Here is an 18134-nt window from a genome sequence, read left to right on the forward strand (position 1 = left end):
GAATTGGAATAAAAAAAAATCAATAGCAGAGGCCAGCATGCTAGCTAGAAAAGGGTTTTAAGAAAGGGAGATATATACATATGTATTTGTATAAATATGCACATGTATATAAAACAGATTCCTGGGTTACTGAAAAGAAAGCTAATAAATTAAATTTTAAAAAAAACGAGCTAAAGGTTGTAGAAAAATTAAAAAAAAACAGTAACATCACTCTTTAATGGGTTTTTCGTCTATTTTGTTTTGAAAAATGCTCCATTTCTTAAGTCAGAAATCCAAATTATGTCCACCACTTATTACACTTATGTACAAATGTACACTAATTATCATGCATTAGAATCTTGAAAGCATATTTCACATTAAACATTAACTCATTATGCTTGCATGATATAAAATAGTAATGAAGTTTACACATGACAAATAATGAGCCCTGTCCTGTACAAATGTGTAAAACCAATTTTTAAACAAAATTATTCATCATTCTAAATACTTGCTCTTTTATTGTATGATTCATTAATATGATGAGTAAGCTTATAAAAATAGAATTCAGTTATGAAGAAATTCTACAATTCCACCCTGTTTTCTAGTGTAGGCTGATTTTATAATAAATCTTTTATTTGATACTAAATTTCTAGTCTGAAGAATTAGAGTAAAAACTGAGTAGATTCATTAGAGGGCAAAAGCTGAAACTAAGCAGATGAAAGAGAGGGAGTTTGTTGTCTGTCCATCCCTGTCTATCATACAGGGAATGAGAGAAATAGCTGAATTCCTTTATTGAACCATTTCCCTTATTCCCTCTCCAAATTTTCCAATTTGTTACTCTTTTATTTCTTCTTACTCCTTTTCCCCCCTTTGTGTTTTAGCAAGGTTTTTACTAATTTAAAATGTGTGCTTTAATCGTGTACATGGTCTTTGAGGAGTGGGGTGACAGTATGGAGATTCAGTAGTATGTAAATTAAAATTCAACAAAGAATAAATATGAAAATATTAATAAAAAAAACAGATTCCTGGGGATAGAATGGCCTACACAAGGTCAGGGGAAGAGCTGAGTAAAAGGAGGGAGGAGGAGGGCTAATCAACATTCAAGATGGTGTAAATAAGCCATATGGAAACCTACTTTGGGGGATAATGGCACACCAGAAGCCATAGATTGTTATTAGAAAAATGTCAGTGCCAGGGATGGGATACCTTCCAGTGAGTTGTTAGCCCAGGAGTTCCCTGATGCCCCCAAAGTATTACAGGCTATTTCCAAGGCTCTGGGTTTCCCACCAGAAATAAATGATAAGACCCTATTGCTGAAGAATCCACATGACTAGGCTGCAAGGTCACTGAGAAATCAAGCTGGGGCTGAGTTTAAAACCTCCTCCCTGTAGCCCAGCCAGTAGAAAGTAGAAAAAAGCTTCACAGCATGCAGCCCTATGGAAGACAGAAGTCATCAGTGGTGAAAACAGTGGACACTGCAAACCTCAAGTTTTGCCAGCCAGGCCAAATGACAGAACAGTGCATTAGTGGTATGTCTGTTATGGGGGAAAACAATTACCCTATAATTGGACTGGAGGACTGCTCTATAGGAAGGAATACATGCCTGGTACTGAAAACCTAATCAAAAGCCTACAGTGGGGGTGCATGGTCGGAACTGTGGCAAACATGGCTGCCGAGCATAAAACCAAGTTGTCCAAGAACCTACTGTGCATGAAGTTCATGCAAAGGGGCCTGGATTCAGAGACCAAGAAGCAACTAGAAGAGCAAGAAAAGAAGATTATTAGTGAAGAGCACTGGTATTTGGATTTGCCAGAGCTTAAGGAAAAAGAGAGTTTCATAATAGAAGAGCAGATTTTCATGTTGTGTGAAGATCTTCTCCATGGAAGGATGTCATTCAGAGGATTTAATCCTGAAGTTGAGAAATTAATGCTTCAGATGAATGCTAAGAACAAAGCAGAAGAAGATGAAACAGTAGAAGAACTCAATGTGTTAGATGAAGAAATGGCAAGAAGATATGAGACCTTGGTGGGGACAATTGGGGAAAAGTTTGCCAAGAAGAGGGACCGTGCCAAGTATGAGGAAGATGAAAATAGAAACATAAAGCCCATGAAAGTGAAGAAGATGTTCTTAAAGCCCTAAGATTAAAAATGAGTGCCTGAAAACTGGACTCTAGCTGCCTATGAACACAGCAGCATTTGGAACTCATCATGATGGTGTCTCTGTAGTGATTCATACTCTAATGTTTATTTGTAAAGAATAAACATGGGAGTATTAATTATAAATAATTTGGGAAACATGCTGTCTTGAGACAGATGTGTAATGGATGTTGTACATCCTTTTTTACTGGCATTCATCACAAGTGGGATCTTAGCTCCTTCTCTTCAAATGGGTGAGGCACGGAAGCTTCCCAAAACAAATTTGCCTAACTAATTTATACATACATATTGTTCTCCAGTTATGGATTGGAATTATTTGAATTGACTGCTGAAATTTAATGCCATTGCTTAACTTCACTTTATATTTACATTTTATTTTAAATTATTAATGTCAAGCCAGGTGACACATTTAACTTGGATCAAATGTTATGAGAATTTGTCATATATAAGTTCACCAAGACAAACATGCCTCTCCACCCTGAAGCATTTGCCTGCTGCCTGTCTCTTTCTAGTACTTGGAGCAGAGAGCTGGTTGTTGTTTGAGACAGTTAATTTAGTGTTGATGGGTTCTTTTTTTTAAATGTTTTATAATAAAAATCCATTTTCATGTAAAAAAAAAAAGCCTACAGTGGGGAAGGTCATGAGCCTTAGGGGTATAATGCCTGCTCTTGTCTGGATAAATACATATATTATGTTCACCAAACTGCCCTGTAAGCACTTTGCTTAATATTCATACCCATATACTAACACTACTCTCACTTTTGGTCAGAGAAGCTTCTCTTTGCCAATGGCGGTGACCACTGGGATGATCCAAAAGGCACCATGGTACTGAGAAGAAGTGACAGAGCAGTGTTCAGCACTGAAACATCCCTATCACACCCTCCCTCCAAGACTCCAGGTCCATTGCAGAAGAGGTGGTGGAAAGAATGTAAAAGCCAAAGAAAGGGTAGGACTGTTTACAATACAATGGTACAAACAAAAGTTGGCCTTGATATCCATAACATTGCAATTCCTGCTAGTACCCACAAAAGACCCACATAATAAGAAGAAAAGATGATGACATCAAAATAAAAGAGACCAGGAGGGATATGATGGAGAGTGGTTTGTAAAGGGGAAAGTGGGGGACGGGAGGGAATTATCATGGTTTATTTTCTTATTGTCTATAAGTATGGAAATTGTCTATAAATTAAATTATAAATTAAATCTACAAATGAAAAAAAGAGTTCTCCAAAAGAAGAAACAGGCCCAGCAAAGGAATTACTTCTACTTCCAGATTAGGAAAAGTTTATAATCCTTCCTTAACAGAATTTGAAAAGCCACGGGTCAGAGATTGCTAAATGGTTCCCATCCATATCTTTCCCAAATAGATGTTTTCTTTGAGGTTTGTTTTTTTTTTTCTGTCCCTACATCACCAAAACTAAAGAGTAGATAATTTTTTCTCCTGGTTTATACACCAGTGGACCACAACTACACACTTCCCAACATCCTGGAGAAGACTATCTCACACAGAAATCCCAAAGGTGAACTTGGACACACTGAGTGGATGGGTTGCCTGTCCTGGAGATGGGCTAGGGTGTATACTCTGTTGTCAGAGACCAAGACCTGACCGCCCTAGGACAAAAGAAGAACTAACAGCCTTCATATGGCCCCTCACTGCCCTGAGGACAAAAGAGAACTAGCAGCCCTCATGCAGCCCCTCCCCCGAGAACAAACAGCTCTCTGGGAGATGTCACAAGAGAGATTCCAGAAATAACACAAGATGCTCCAGAAGATTACGGCCAGGTGGCCCTACCTCCTCCTTCCTTGAATCCCTCCCCCTTTTTCCCCTCCTTATTGCCCTACCTGCTGGTTGATTATAAAAGAGCTAAAAAATCCAACATTAAACAAGACCTTGACAAAAACTCCGCTTGGTCTCCTTCTTCTTTCCCGCCTGTTCTTGCAGGTTGCAGCCCTCCTCGACCACCCCACGTAACATTGGTCCCACAGGTCAGGGGCAAGTGGCGCCCAACGTAGGGGCTCGAGGCACGGGTCTCGACCGGATCACTGGAGATCTCCTCGGGATGCCGAGAGACATGTTGAAGAGTGCCCCGCCATTTCGTCGCTCGTGATTTTGGCTACGGGACATGGTAAGTCAAGGCCCTTATTTTTCATTCTCTTCCGATTTTCAGAATGGGCCAAAAGCTTAGTAAAGAGGCTCTTAAGGATTTAAAGAGCTCACTCAGGGAAAGAGGAATTAGAGTTAAGAAAAAGGACCTCGTTAATTTTTTTGTTTTCATTGACAAAGTGTGTCCCTGGTTCATTATTTCTGGTCCTGATATTCATCCTGAAAAATGGCAAAAGGTCGGTAAAGACCTAAATCGCCGTATTCTAGAGGAGGGACCTGATTCCATTCCCTCCACGATTTTCTCCTACTGGGGTCTCATAAGAGACATAGTGGAGGAAGCGCATTCAGATCCAGATAAACAACAACTCCTTTCTGTCGGTGAATACTGCCTCCACCCACTCTCGCATGGCATTTCTTTAGTTTCACTTTCTTCTCCTCCTGAGAAATCCCCTTGCCCATCAGTCATTATCGATATGGGTTGTAGCTCCAATAACTCTGGTGCCCCCCGAACAATAGAAAAGTTATATCCGCCCTTACCCGAGCCTATTCCCCCCAAAACTGCTTCTTGATGTACACCCCTCATTAACCCAGTTTTTTCAAAAAACTGTGATCCTGAGCCACTCAATCCGGGTGATGCTGCTTCTCTTGAAGATGAGGTTGCTAAATACCACAATCCCGACTGGCCTCCAACTGCATCAGCACTCCCTTTTAGACCCCCTCCTTATCCCTCTCCAATTTGCACTCCCACCTTGTTATCCTCGGGGTTTTTTCCCTCTGCCCTCGCTGGTGCTAAGGAAAATCTCACTAAACAAATAACTGAATTACAGGATGTTCTTAAACTACAAAAGGATTTTGCCTGACTCTCTTCAGATTTAAACTTACTGCAAAATTCAATTAATGAGGCTATATTAAAGCCCCCTAAACAGTCTCCAACCAAAAACATTAAAAAATCTCTTACCCCACGCCGTCCCTTGGCTTTCCCAGTGATTACACGCTCCACTGCCACACCCCAGATTTCCTCCTCAGATGCCCCATTAGAAAACCATGATTCTCCTCCGGTCTCGGATAATGAGGATGAAACCTCAGAGGCAGAGGAAGGGCCCTAGGAACTCTTAGTGCCCCCTGTTAGAATTCCCACCACTGCTCCGGGTGCCCAACCCCCAGAGACTCACTATCGCCCCCTGCACTTTAAAAAGGTTAAAGAATTCCACTCTGCGGTACAGGCTTATGGCCCAACAGCCCCCTTTACTCTCTCCCTTCTCGAGGATCTCTCTGGGGGAGGTCATTTAACCCCGGGAGAGTGGACCCGAGTTGTTCAGTCAGTTCTAACCTGAGGACAATTTTTGTCATGGAAGGCGGTCTTTATGGATAGATGCCAATCAATTGCTTCAGTTAATTTAAGGGACCCCAACTCACCCACAGCAACTTGGACCCTTGATAAACTAACGGGTCAAGGCAGGTATGCCACTGAGGCTCGCCAACGGGGCTTTCCCCCTGGCCTCCTGGTGCAAACCACTAATGCGGCTTTTGCTGCCTGGCTCGGTTACCTCCCCCTTGTCAAAGATTACTCAAGGTGCCCAAGAGGATTATACTGATTTTGTGGGCAGACTCACTGAAGCAGCAGAACATATTCTCAGCCCTGGAGGCGCCGAATCTAAATTCCTAAAACAATTAGCTTATGAAAATGCAAACTCAGCTTGCAGGTCAGTCCTGCGCGGCAAAGTTAGAACAGCCTCTCTTGAGGACATGATTCAACTTTGTTGATACCTTCACCCACAAAAATTTCCCAAGCTGTCAATCTTGCGATTGGGGCCACTATTCAGCAACCATTTTCCAACAAAGCCTGCTTTAAATGTGGCCAAATTGGGCATTTTTCCAAACAATACCCCAATAATTCTAACATGACAGCCGTGACCCCCTTGCAGTCCACAGGGCCACAAACATGGCCCCTCCAACCTGCTACTCTTTGCCCTCATTGTAAAAAGGGCAAACACTGGGCCAATACCTGCCGTTCTAAGACAGATATCTCAGGAAACACCCTACCTCCTCTCCAGGGAAACGGGCTGAGAGGCCAGCCCCGGGCCCCTCAGCCCATCCGTTTCCTGCTGGCCTTGGGGAACAGCCAGCAGTTCACCCCTCTGTACCCAACTCCCCAATCCTCCCACCCCCCTCAACTCAACCCACCCCCCCACACCTCTATCGAGCCACAGCAGGAAGCGCAGGATTGGAATTGTGTGCCTCCACTGATACAATATTAACACCAGGGGACGGAGTCCAGGTCCTCCCCACAGGAACCTTTGGACCCCCCCGCCTCCTGATATGTTCTTTTTAATCTTGGGAAGAGCGTCCTCCACCCTTAAGGGGCTCACCATTCATCCTTCCATAGTGGACAATGATTATACAGGGAAAATAAAAATCCTGGCCAGTGCCACCCTGGGACCCTTAGTTATATCCAGGGGTCAAAGAGTGGCACAATCCCTCCCCCTACCCTCACAGACCAATGGCCCTGCCCTTCACGGTCCTCATGGAAACACCAACCCAGGCTCCTCTGATATCTACTGGGTCCAGGCTATCACCTGCGACCGGCCCACCCTTCGCCTCCAACTAGATAAAAAATGGTTTCTAGGCATCATTGATACAGGAGCCGATGCCACTGTAATTTCAAAAGATCATTGGCCCTCAGCTTGGCCTCTTCAGTCCTCTGTTACCCACTTACAAGGAATTGGTCAATCTCAGAACACTTTAAAGAGCTCTAAATTTCTAACATGTGAGGATCAAGAAGGAAACTCAGGGACAGTCAAACCATTTGTGGTTGATGGCTTGCCTATAAATTTGTGGGGGGGGGGTGATATACTAGACCAAATGAAAGTCATTATTTACAGCCCAAATAAGACAATCACTCATCAAATGCTATCTCAGGGCTTTATACCAGGGACAGGACTAGGAAAAAATAATCAAGGCATTATGCAGCCTATTATTCAGCAACAAAGACCTACTCGCTCAGGCTTGGAGTATCACCATTTTTCTTAAAGGCCATTGCACCTCCTGCACAGCAGGCAGATAAAATCACTTGGAAGAATGACTCTCCTGTTTGGGTAGATCAGTGGCCCCTCTCCTCAGTCAAGTTGGCTGCAGCTACACAGTTAGTGCAGGAACAGTTAGCCGCTGGTCATATCGAGCCATCTACTTCCCCATGGAATACTCCCATATTTGTTATACAAAAAAAGACAGGAAAATGGAGACTACTCCAAGATCTCAGGGAAATTAATAAAACTATGGTCCCCAAGGGAGCTCTACAGCCAGGCTTGCCCTCCCCTGTGGCTATTCCTGAAGGGTACCAAAAAATAGTCATTGATCTCAAGGATTGCTTTTTCTCCATTCCCCTACACCCAGAAGACTGTAAACGCTTTGCCTTCAGCCTTCCTGTTACTAACTTTGTTGGACCTATGCCTAGATTTCAATGGAGGGTCCTACCTCAAGGTATGGCTAATAGCCCTACGCTCTGTCAAAAATATGTCACCCAAACCATTGATCCATTTTGCCTCCATTGGCCTTCTCTCTATATTATTCTTTATATGGATGATATTTTACTAGCAGGACCTGATGCCTCCCAACTTCATGCTGTTTCACAACAGCTTATAAAAGCTTTACAACAGAGAGGCCTCCAAATTTCCCCTGATAAGGTTCAGATAAATTCCCCCCATTTGTTTTTAGGCTTTGAATTATTTCCACATAAGATTGTCTCTCAAAAGATACAACTAAGAAGAGACTCCTTTCATACCTTAAATGACTTCCAGCGACTCATAGGGGAAATCAACTGGCTACGCCCCTATTTACATCTAACCACCGGCGAATTAAGGCCTCTGTTTGATCTCCTTAAAGGAGAAACTGATCCTTCTTCCCCTCAACATTTTACCCAAGAAGCCATTAATGCCTTGGGTTTGGTGGAGCAAGCTATCTCTGCCCAGTTCATTACCTATTTTTCCCCTGACAAGCCTTTACATTTCATAATCCTCCCTACCCCCTTTTCTCCTTCTGCACTCTTCTGCCAGGGCAACCCCCTTTTATGGGTTCATTTACCCGCCACCCCTCCCAAGGTCCTCCCCACCTATACGTCCTTAGTAGCACAACTGATTTGCTTGGGGAGGGAACAATCTCGAAAACTGTTTGGAAAGGATCCAGAAGTCATAATAACCTCATACAATACATCCCAAGTATCCTGGTTACTTCAGAATGATGATCAATGGGCAATAAGTTGTGTGTCCTTCCAGGGAAGGATGGATAATCATTACCCACCAGATAAATTAATCCAATTTCTACATAAAACACCTATTATTTTTCCAAATATTACCAAACATCTTCCAATCCCGGGTGTTGATCTGGTCTTTACTGATGGCTCTTCCAATGGCAGGGCTGCTTATTCTACTAATGGTAAAGTAACTCCACTGATTACACCATATTCCTCAGCTCAATTAGTTGATTTACAAGCCATTATTGAAGTCTTTATGGTCTTACCACATTCGCCTTTTAATCTGTACACTGACAGCTCATATCTAGCCTACTCTGTTCCCCTCTTAGAAACAGCCCCCTATATTAAGCCCACAACCAATGCCGCCCCCCTGTATTCCACTCTTCAGTGTCTCATTCATAACTGTATCCACCCCTTTTTTATAGGACACATAAGGGCACACACTGGGTTGCCAGGACCCCTGACTCAAGGCAATAGACAGGTAGACCAAGCTACACAACTTATAGGTCTCATGCAGAATCCTGACCTTAAGTCACCGGACCCCCTACAACAAGCACAGGCTGCCCATAATTTACACCATCTCAATTCTCAGACAGTTTGGCAAAAATTCCACATCACTAGGGAACAAGCCAGACAAATAGTCCGTCAATGCAAAGGATGTTTAACCTTCTTACCTGAGGCACATTTAGGCATAAACCCCCGCGGGCTTATTCCTGGGGAACTATGGCAAATGGATGTTACCCACATGCCAACTTTTGGCAAACTAAAGTTTATCCATGTCACCATTGATACATATAGTGGATTTATCTTTGCCTCCCTCCAATCTGGGGAAGCCACAAAAAATGTAATTAATCATGTCCTTACTTGTCTAACAGTCCTCCCTCAACCTAAAACAATAAAGACAGATAATGGGCCCGGGTACACAAGTAACACATTTAAACAATTTTGCTCACAGCTCGGCATCAGACACATCACAGGCATTCCCTATAACCCACAGGGACAAGGAATTGTTGAAAGAGCTCACCAAACTCTCAAAAATACCATTACCAAACTACAGTCAAGTGGGGGAATACTATACCCACTTACAGGAAACTATAAAAATCTGCTTAATCATGCATTATTTGTAATAAACTTCCTTACATTAGATCAAGAAGGGAGATCTGCTGCAGACTGTCTATGGCACCCCTCCACTATTGATAACTATGCACAAGCCCTTTGGAAGGACCCCTTGACACTCAAATGGCAGGAACCCGACCCTGTGCTTATTTGGGGCAAGGGACACGCATGTGTCTATGATACACAAAGCAGCAACGCCAGGTGGCTACCTGAGAAATTAATAAAGTTATATAACCCACCCAGGGAAAACCCTGAGAAGTTCCTTAATTGTGCTCTGTTACAGGAAAGTCAGAACAATGGAGACCACCAAGATACTGTCCTACTATTGACAACCTTACATTCACTGACTAATGCCACAAGAACAACATGTCAGGTATTGAACTACACGTGGCAAATAATAAATGAGGCCAATGACGTTGTTAACGCCACCTCTCAGGTAAGTCATCAAACCCCCTGGCCTACTCTAGAAGTGGACCTATGTGCCCTCGCCTTAGGAGCCAACCCACCGTGGGGCACCCCAAACCATTTCTGGCCACAAAGCAAACCCATAAATACTGGAAGTCAATACCTTCCCCAGTATGGGTGTGGCAGCACGGTTGATAGAACCCTTCTCACTGTGGCCCCAAGTTATGTCTGCCCCAGACCCTCCCAAGGCCAAGAACATCAAATTATTGCAAATATAATAAAGATTATTTTTGTGCTTCCTGGGGATGTGAGATAACAGGAGATGGGTACTGGCATCCCTCCTCTCCATGGGACTATATTACAGTGAAAAGAAAATATCCAACAAAGGAAAAAGACTTACCCAAGACCTTCCTTGGGAGGCAAGGAGGAGTTATGATACTTCCCCTGAAAAAATGTAACAATTGGTACAACCCCATACTGATATCCTTCACGGAAAAGGGAAAGGAAGCACAATGGGAAAACCATAGAGGATTTGAGTGGGGCCTTAGGTTATATGTCTCTGGGACAGATCCTGGCCTCACTTTTAAAATTAAACTTCTTAAAAAAAAAAAAAAAAAACCCTCAATTCTCTAAAGTTGCTATAGGACCAAATCCCGTTCTTCATCAGCCCCCTCCCAGCTAGGCTAAAAACATACAACCCCTCTCTCTTTCAACACCACAAGCTGTTACTGATGTCACTCTATTTCGACTTACCCTACCGTTAGGATTGCCTTCATCGGCAGACCTTATTCTGACCATGGCTAACGCCTCTATAGAGGCCATACATCAGACCAATATATCTGAATTTCAGGAATGCTGGGTATGTTATTCACCTCGACCCCCTTTTTATGAAGGGATAGCCTTATATGCAGAATTAACGGTGACCAATGACACCATGGCATTACGGTGGCAATGGCAAGATGGGGTTGGCCTCACGGTCGCCCAGGTATCTGGGTGCAGGGTGTGCCTCCTGGGTCCGTCCATGCTTCCCCCTATAGAGCTTCAAACAACCTGCAATCTCACTCATGTTGTTAACTCTAGCTTTCTCTATATTGTTGCCCCTGCTGGCACTTACTTCGCATGCTTTACTGGTCTCACTCCTACATTGTAACTTCCACCTTCTTAGCTCACAAAGATTATTGTGTCCTTGTACAACTCTTCCCCAAGCTAACAATACATTCCAAAGATGAGTTCCTCCATTTTTGGGAGGGAGGAACATTTCCGTCACGTGCCAAACGGGAGCCTATCACTGCCATCACTCTTGCTGTTATCCTGGGGTTGGGTGCCGCCAGAGCAGGCACAGGCATCGCTTCATTAGTCACCTCCCAACAACAATTTAATCAACTCTCTTTGGCAGTAGATAAGGACTTACAGGAATTACAAAAGGGTCTTCAAGACTTAAAGGACTCTATGGTATCTTTGTCTAAAGTAGTCCTCCAAAACAGACGCGGGCTAGACCTAGTCTTTCTACAAGAGGGGGGACTCTGTACTGCACTTAAGGAAGAATGTTGTTTTTATATGGACAAAACTGACCTCGTTCAAAATAGTATTGACAAGGTCCGTTCCAGTTTGGAGGAATGAAAGGGTAACCGGGAAAAGCAGGAGTCATGGTACCAAAACTGGTTCTCCTCTTCTCCTCTGTTTTCCACATTACTCCCCTCTATTCTTGGTCCCTTCGTAGGACTCCTCCTTCTTCTTTCTTTTGGACCTTGGGCATTTAAATGACTAACTTCTTTTGTCAAAGAACAGGTTGATTCTGCCACCAGAAATTTGGTGTCTGTCCATTACCACAGATTACAGCTACAAGAAGAAGAGGGCCAAACAGATGAGACACCCCTCGGCTCTCCTTCAGCCCGACTTGATTTTTCTCCCTTGGCTGACAACAGGTCATGGTTTCAATTCCCTAAATGTCTGCGAGGCTCCCAATGATGGGATTATTATGGTACCAAGCCCAGGGGCACACCGCTAAGCTATGGCCACAGCCAGAGATGAGAATATTGTAGGGCCCATTCCCTGGAGGCCATCCACATAGCCTAAGACAGGCGGATCACCTTCCATGAGCTGTGATCGCAGCCAATGACAGGATTATTGTGGATCCAGGGGCGGAGGCAGCCCTCATAGCTTAAGACAGGCAGGCCATCTTCAGTAACTGGTGCTGGGACTGGAAGCATACCATATAGCCTAAGACAGGGTTCCTCACCCATTTCAATTATATAAAGAGGGAGGAAATGTCAGAGACCATGACCTGACCACCCTAGGACAAAAGAAGAATTAACGGCCTTCATTGGCCCCTCACTGCCCTGAGGACAAAAGAGAACTAGCAGCCCTCATGCAGCCCCTCCCCCGAGAACAAACAGCTGCTCTGGGAGATGTCACAAGAGAGATTCCAGAAATACCACAAGATGCTCCAGAAGATTACAGCCAGGTGGCCCTACTTCCTCCTTCCTTGTACCCCCTCCCCCTTTTTTCCCTCCTTATTGCCCTACCTGCTGTTGATTATAAAAGAGCTAAAAAATCCAACATTGAACTAGACCTTGACAAAACCTCCGCTTGGTCTCCTTCTTCTTTCCCGCCTGTTCTTTCAGGTTGCAGCCCTCCTCAACCACCCCGTGTAACATTGGCCCCGCAGGTCGGGCACACTCTGTGGTTAGGAGGAATGTGAAGTGGATCGTGAGTCAACAGAAAGGCAGGCAGTGGCAGTGACTGCTTTGTGCTCATTCAGAGTCCTCTAGCACTAAATACTTCCTGAACACAGGAGAGACTACATTTTCCCAACCTGCCATATGTTTAGGTTGGATAGAGTATAATTGCATTTGGGCAATAGGATGTAAATCTACCACTATATACATACAGGACTGGCCTATAAAGTCTTCCAAAGTAATTCTTCTTCCCTTTCCTATGTCCTGGCCAGATTCAGAGATTGGAGAGATGGCAGAGCCACATGATAAAGCAAACAGAAACAGACCTGAGTCTCTGCATGACAACAGAAAGAAGAAACTTAAAATGCCCAGGAGGGGACATTCAACAGAGGTAAGAAAGTTTTCTAGAACCAAATGATATGGGCTCTTTCAAACCAAAAATTGTACCAGACAAATTGTGACACAAAAGAAGGCTATTGGGATTGTCAAAATAGGGAAGAGGAGCCCAAATTATTTTTGAGCTGAATTCCACCAAAACATAAAGTGAGTTTTTAAGAGCTAGTATCAGGAGATCACACAGGCCACCTTGGTTTGTAAATAGTGATCTTCACCAAAGGAAAAGTGAATTCATTTTCACAAATCTTCATAATAAGTGATGGTTTTATATCACAGAGCAAGTTGATCTTTCCTCCTCCCAAATGAATGAGAGGGGGATGGATAGATTGCTCAATGGTTAAGGGGCTTGCCTGCAAAGATTAATGACCCAAGTTCTATTTCCCAGTACCCACAGAACACCAGATTCACAGAGTGGCACATATATCTGGAGTCCCTTTGCAGCAGCTGGAGACCCTGATATGCCAATTCTCTCTCTCTTTCACTCTTGCTCTGTCTGTGTGTGTGTGTGTGTGTGTGTGTGTGTGTGTGTGTTTCTCTTTCTGCCTCTCTCTTTCTCACAAGTAAATAAATAAAATATTAAAAATTCATGAGAGGTAGAGGTATTCTTTTCCTTGATGACCCCATCAGAATGGGCCATTAAGTTCTACTTACAGCACTATAAGGTTTTTTCAATCTCAAAATTCCAGTCCCTTCCATATTCTGCCAGCAAACCAGTCCCAGTGATTTATGAAGCATGTGGTCAGGCTCATCACAGCAACAATCCCATCCTTGATAGTTATTTTCTGTCCTAGTTACTTTTCATGCTGCTTCTACCAACACCCAACAAAAGCAACTTCAGGTTGAAGAATCCATTTCAGCTTACATTGGGAGAGGATGCTATCCATCATGCATGGTGAAGGAGGTATGAAAGCAGAGCATGAAGCAGGTGGTCAGAGTCTACTGTCAGGAAGTGGTATACCATGCAGGCTGATGCTCAGCTAGCATTCTCCTCTTTACACAGCCCAGGACCCCAGGCCATGGAATGGGTGAGTCTTTCCACCTCAGTTAACCCAATCTAGAAACTTTCTCACAGACATGCCCACAGATGTGTCTCCTAGGTGATAGCAGATCCAATCAAATTGACAAGATTAACAGATTGTCAGAGACCATGACCTGACTGCCCTAGGACAAAAGAAGAACTAACAGCCCTCATATGGTCCCTCCCTGAGGGCAAACAACAGCTCCGGAAAAATGTCACAAGACGTTCCATTCCAAGATGTTCCAGGAAGATTACGGCCAGGTGGCCCTACCTCCTTGTGCCCCCTGCTTGACCCCCCTGCATGCTGACTGATTATAAAAAGGCTAAAAAATCCAACATTAAACGAGACCTTGACAAAACCTACGCTTGGTCTCCTTCTTCTTTCCTGCCCGTTCTTTCAGGTTGCAGCCCTCCTCGACCAACCCGCATAACATTGGCCCCGCAGTTTGGGGGCAACAGATCATTATTAATCCATGAGAAAAGTAAAAGTTGTATGATAAGGGACAAATGATCATAGTATACTAAATCTCTCATCTGTGAATAGGGCTTTAGAGAGATAATAATAAATGCATGAATATTTATCCCCAAACCATATTGAGAGAATGAGATATATAGAAAGTGCATGTGGGGTGGGAGAAGGGGAAAAAGGAGAGCTACATCTCATCTAATAGATAGGATACCAATGGGACATTTAATATAATCAATGAATATGCAAGCTATTTAATTATTGTCTCTAAAAGAGAAATATGAGGCAGAAGATCTACCAAGGGCTAATTTTTGAAAGAAAATAAACCTTTAAAACTATCTGAACTGTGAACAGGAACTGTTTGATAAAACTCATGATCTTAATTAAATTAATTAATTAGTTGGAAAAAAGTTTCTGTACCAGATACCAAAAAATACTATTATTCCATTGTATTCAAATAAATTTGTCATTGCATAGTAAATAGTGAAACACAAAAAGTTTAGACCAAACCTGTCACATCATTTGTGGATTCTTACTTAAAACAAAAAGGAACATTTGGGATTACAGACATGGCTCAGTCGATAAAGCACTTGCCACATAAGTATGAAGACCAAAAATGCTAGATCTCCAGCATCTATGCAAATGCTGTGAGTGTGTGGTAGCCCACCAAAAATCTGAGCACTGGGTATTTAGGGACAGGGGAATACCAGGTGAAAGCTGCCTAGTTAAGACTAGCCAAACCAGCAAGCCTTGGGTTCAAGTGAGAGACTGCCTCAGTAAATAAAGTGTAGGGTGATCAATAAAAATACCCAACGTCAAACTCTGACCTCCACACACATGTATACACACACACACACACACACACACACACACACATATACACATATGTATGCACCCATATGTACCCACAACACACAGATACATGTAAAAGAAAGAAAAAAGGAAGGAAGGAAGAAAGGGTAATATTTAAATTTTGTAGAGATATCTTGAAGAGATTGGTATAAGTTACCACAAAGCCGACAGAAAATAAAATTTTACTCGTATGTACTTTTTTATTTTTAATTTTTATTTATTTAGTTGAGAGAGGGGAAAAAAAGGCAAGTAGATAGAGAATGAGTGTGTCAGGGCCTCCAGCCACTGCAAACGAACTCCATATTCATGCCCGACCTTGTACACCTGGCTTACATGGGTCTGGGGAATCAAACCTGAGTCCTTTGGCTTTACAGGCAAGTGCCTTAACCGCTAAGCCATCTCTCCAGCCCTTATCTATATATAAAATAAATTCATGAATGAAAAGTAAGTATACAAGAAACTAAAAACTTGAACAAAACAGAAGGCTATAAATTAGCTATGTTTAAAAATTAGCATATAAATTAGCATGTTTAAAGGGTAGGCCTATTTCACTTTTTAAAAACAAATGCTTATATGGCAAAAGATATCCTAACAAGAGGCTAGGGAAATTGCTCAGTGGTTAAAGTCACTGGCTTGCAAAGCTTTCTGACCCATGCTCAATTCTTCAGTACCCAAGTAAAGTCAGAAAATGGAGCATACACAAAATGGAACATCTGAAGTTCATTTGCCGCAGCAAGGGATCCTGGCATGCTCATGCCCCCCCCCCAACTACTTCCTCTCTCTCCTCATAAATAAATAAAAATGTTTTTAAATATCCTAACAAAGTGAGTAAAAAAGTAACAAGTTGGGAAAAAATGTTTATAACATATAAATAAGAAAAACTGGTACTTTCTCAGAAGACCTCAAAGGTAAAAACAAGGTCCCAAATAAGACAATAAAAAAACAACAAAATTCAGGCAATTTATGTGAACTGATAATTTACAGAACGGGTATCCCAAATAAAAGTGAATTATTCATGGGAGCGCGGCGCCTGCGCGGGCCGGAGGGGGCGGCGCGGCGGACCTCGGAGGCTTCGGACGCTCCTCCTAGCGAGCGGCCGCCGCTGCCGCCGCCTGCGCCCGGAGCGCCCTCGCCCGCCCGGCCCGGCCCGGCCCGGCCGCCCCTGTGGCCGCGCACCTGGGACGCGCTCGCCGCCGCGGGCCCGCCGGGCGCCAGGATGAAGGACCGGCTGGAGCAGCTGAAGGCCAAGCAGCTGACACAGGATGATGATGCCGATGAGGTGGAGATTGCTGTTGACAACACAGCTTTCATGGACGAGTTCTTCTCTGAGATTGAGGAAACTCGGCTCAATATTGACAAGATCTCAGAACATGTGGAGGAAGCTAAGAAACTCTACAGTATCATTCTCTCTGCACCGATTCCAGAGCCAAAAACCAAAGATGACCTCGAGAAGCTCACAGCTGAGATCAAGAAAAGGGCCAACAATGTCCGGAACAAACTGAAGAGCATGGAGAAGCATATCGAAGAAGATGAGGTCCGGTCGTCAGCAGACCTTCGAATTAGAAAGTCCCAGCACTCCGTCCTCTCCCGGAAGTTTGTGGAGGTGATGACCAAATACAACGAGGCTCAGGTGGACTTCCGTGAACGCAGCAAAGGGCGAATCCAACGGCAGCTTGAAATTACTGGCAAGAAGACAACAGATGAGGAGCTGGAAGAAATGCTGGAGAGTGGCAACCCTGCCATCTTCACTTCTGGGATCATTGTCTCCCAGATTTCCAAGCAAGCCCTCAGCGAGATCGAGGGCCGGCACAAGGACATTGTGAGGCTGGAGAGCAGTATCAGGGAACTGCACGACATGTTCGTGGACATCGCCATGCTGGTGGAGAATCAGGGTGAGATGTTAGATAACATAGAGCTGAATGTCATGCACACAGTGGACCACGTGGAGAAGGCACGCGATGAAACTAAAAGAGCAGTGAAATACCGGGGTCAGGCCCGGAAGAAATTGATCATTATCATTGTGGTAGTAGTTGTGTTGCTGGGCATTTTAGCATTGATCATTGGACTGTCCGTTGGGCTGTAGTAAGAGTGGCCTAAGGGGCTGCTGCACTGAAATAACCTGATTGCACTCCAGCCTGGCCTGGCCACCCTTGTCTTCAGATTGGAACAAAGTTTGAATGGCCATCCTGAGAGCAAGGGGGACCTGTTACTTTTCCTTGTAACCATCCTTGGACCTGACTCCACAATCTAGTCCTGGAGGAACCTAACCTACCTGCTGCCATCCTGAGCTCTCATGACAACCATCTCCTGTCCTAACAACTGAAGTGCCTTCCCTCCTGGACCGTATGAACCAACCCACATTTTCCTCCCTCTGGTGTGTCAAATTATGCCTTGCACCTTGGAAAGTCCATGTGAGAGCTGCCCAAGGTGTGTTTTCTACCTCATGGACTATTCTCCCAGAAACTGCAATGTACTTTTCAGGGGAGTATCTACCAGAGCAGAGAAATTCTGCTGAGTTTGGCAATAGCAGGGCTTGGATCAGAGTCCTCTACCTGGCAGGTCCTCAATTTGTTGTCCTGTGTCCTGAAAACATGAGGGACTGACAGATTTTGTTCTCAAAGGTTGGCTTATTTGAAGTTCATCCTCTATATTCTCATGTTGATTCAAAGAGGGATCAGGATGACTGTCATCTGAGAGTCCCACTTGAAAATGCTG

At 43.8% G+C, this 18134-nt stretch overlaps 2 protein-coding genes across 2 annotated transcripts; both read left to right on the forward strand.

Moving 5' to 3' along the window:
- Positions 1–1644: 1644 nt before the first annotated feature.
- LOC101599149 (M-phase phosphoprotein 6-like) lies at positions 1645–2118 on the forward strand. The gene has a single exon (XM_045161112.1). The coding sequence runs from the start codon at positions 1645–1647 to the stop codon at positions 2116–2118; it is 474 nt and encodes a 157-aa protein (XP_045017047.1).
- A 14517-nt stretch (positions 2119–16635) lies between these two features.
- Positions 16636–18134, forward strand: LOC123464047 (syntaxin-3). The gene has a single exon (XM_045160567.1). It carries the CDS (start codon positions 16636–16638, stop codon positions 17500–17502), a length of 867 nt encoding a protein of 288 aa, XP_045016502.1. The 3' UTR covers positions 17503–18134.

This window comes from Jaculus jaculus, chromosome 10 (genome assembly GCF_020740685.1).
Source record: "Jaculus jaculus isolate mJacJac1 chromosome 10, mJacJac1.mat.Y.cur, whole genome shotgun sequence".
Lineage (NCBI taxonomy): Eukaryota > Metazoa > Chordata > Mammalia > Rodentia > Dipodidae > Jaculus > Jaculus jaculus.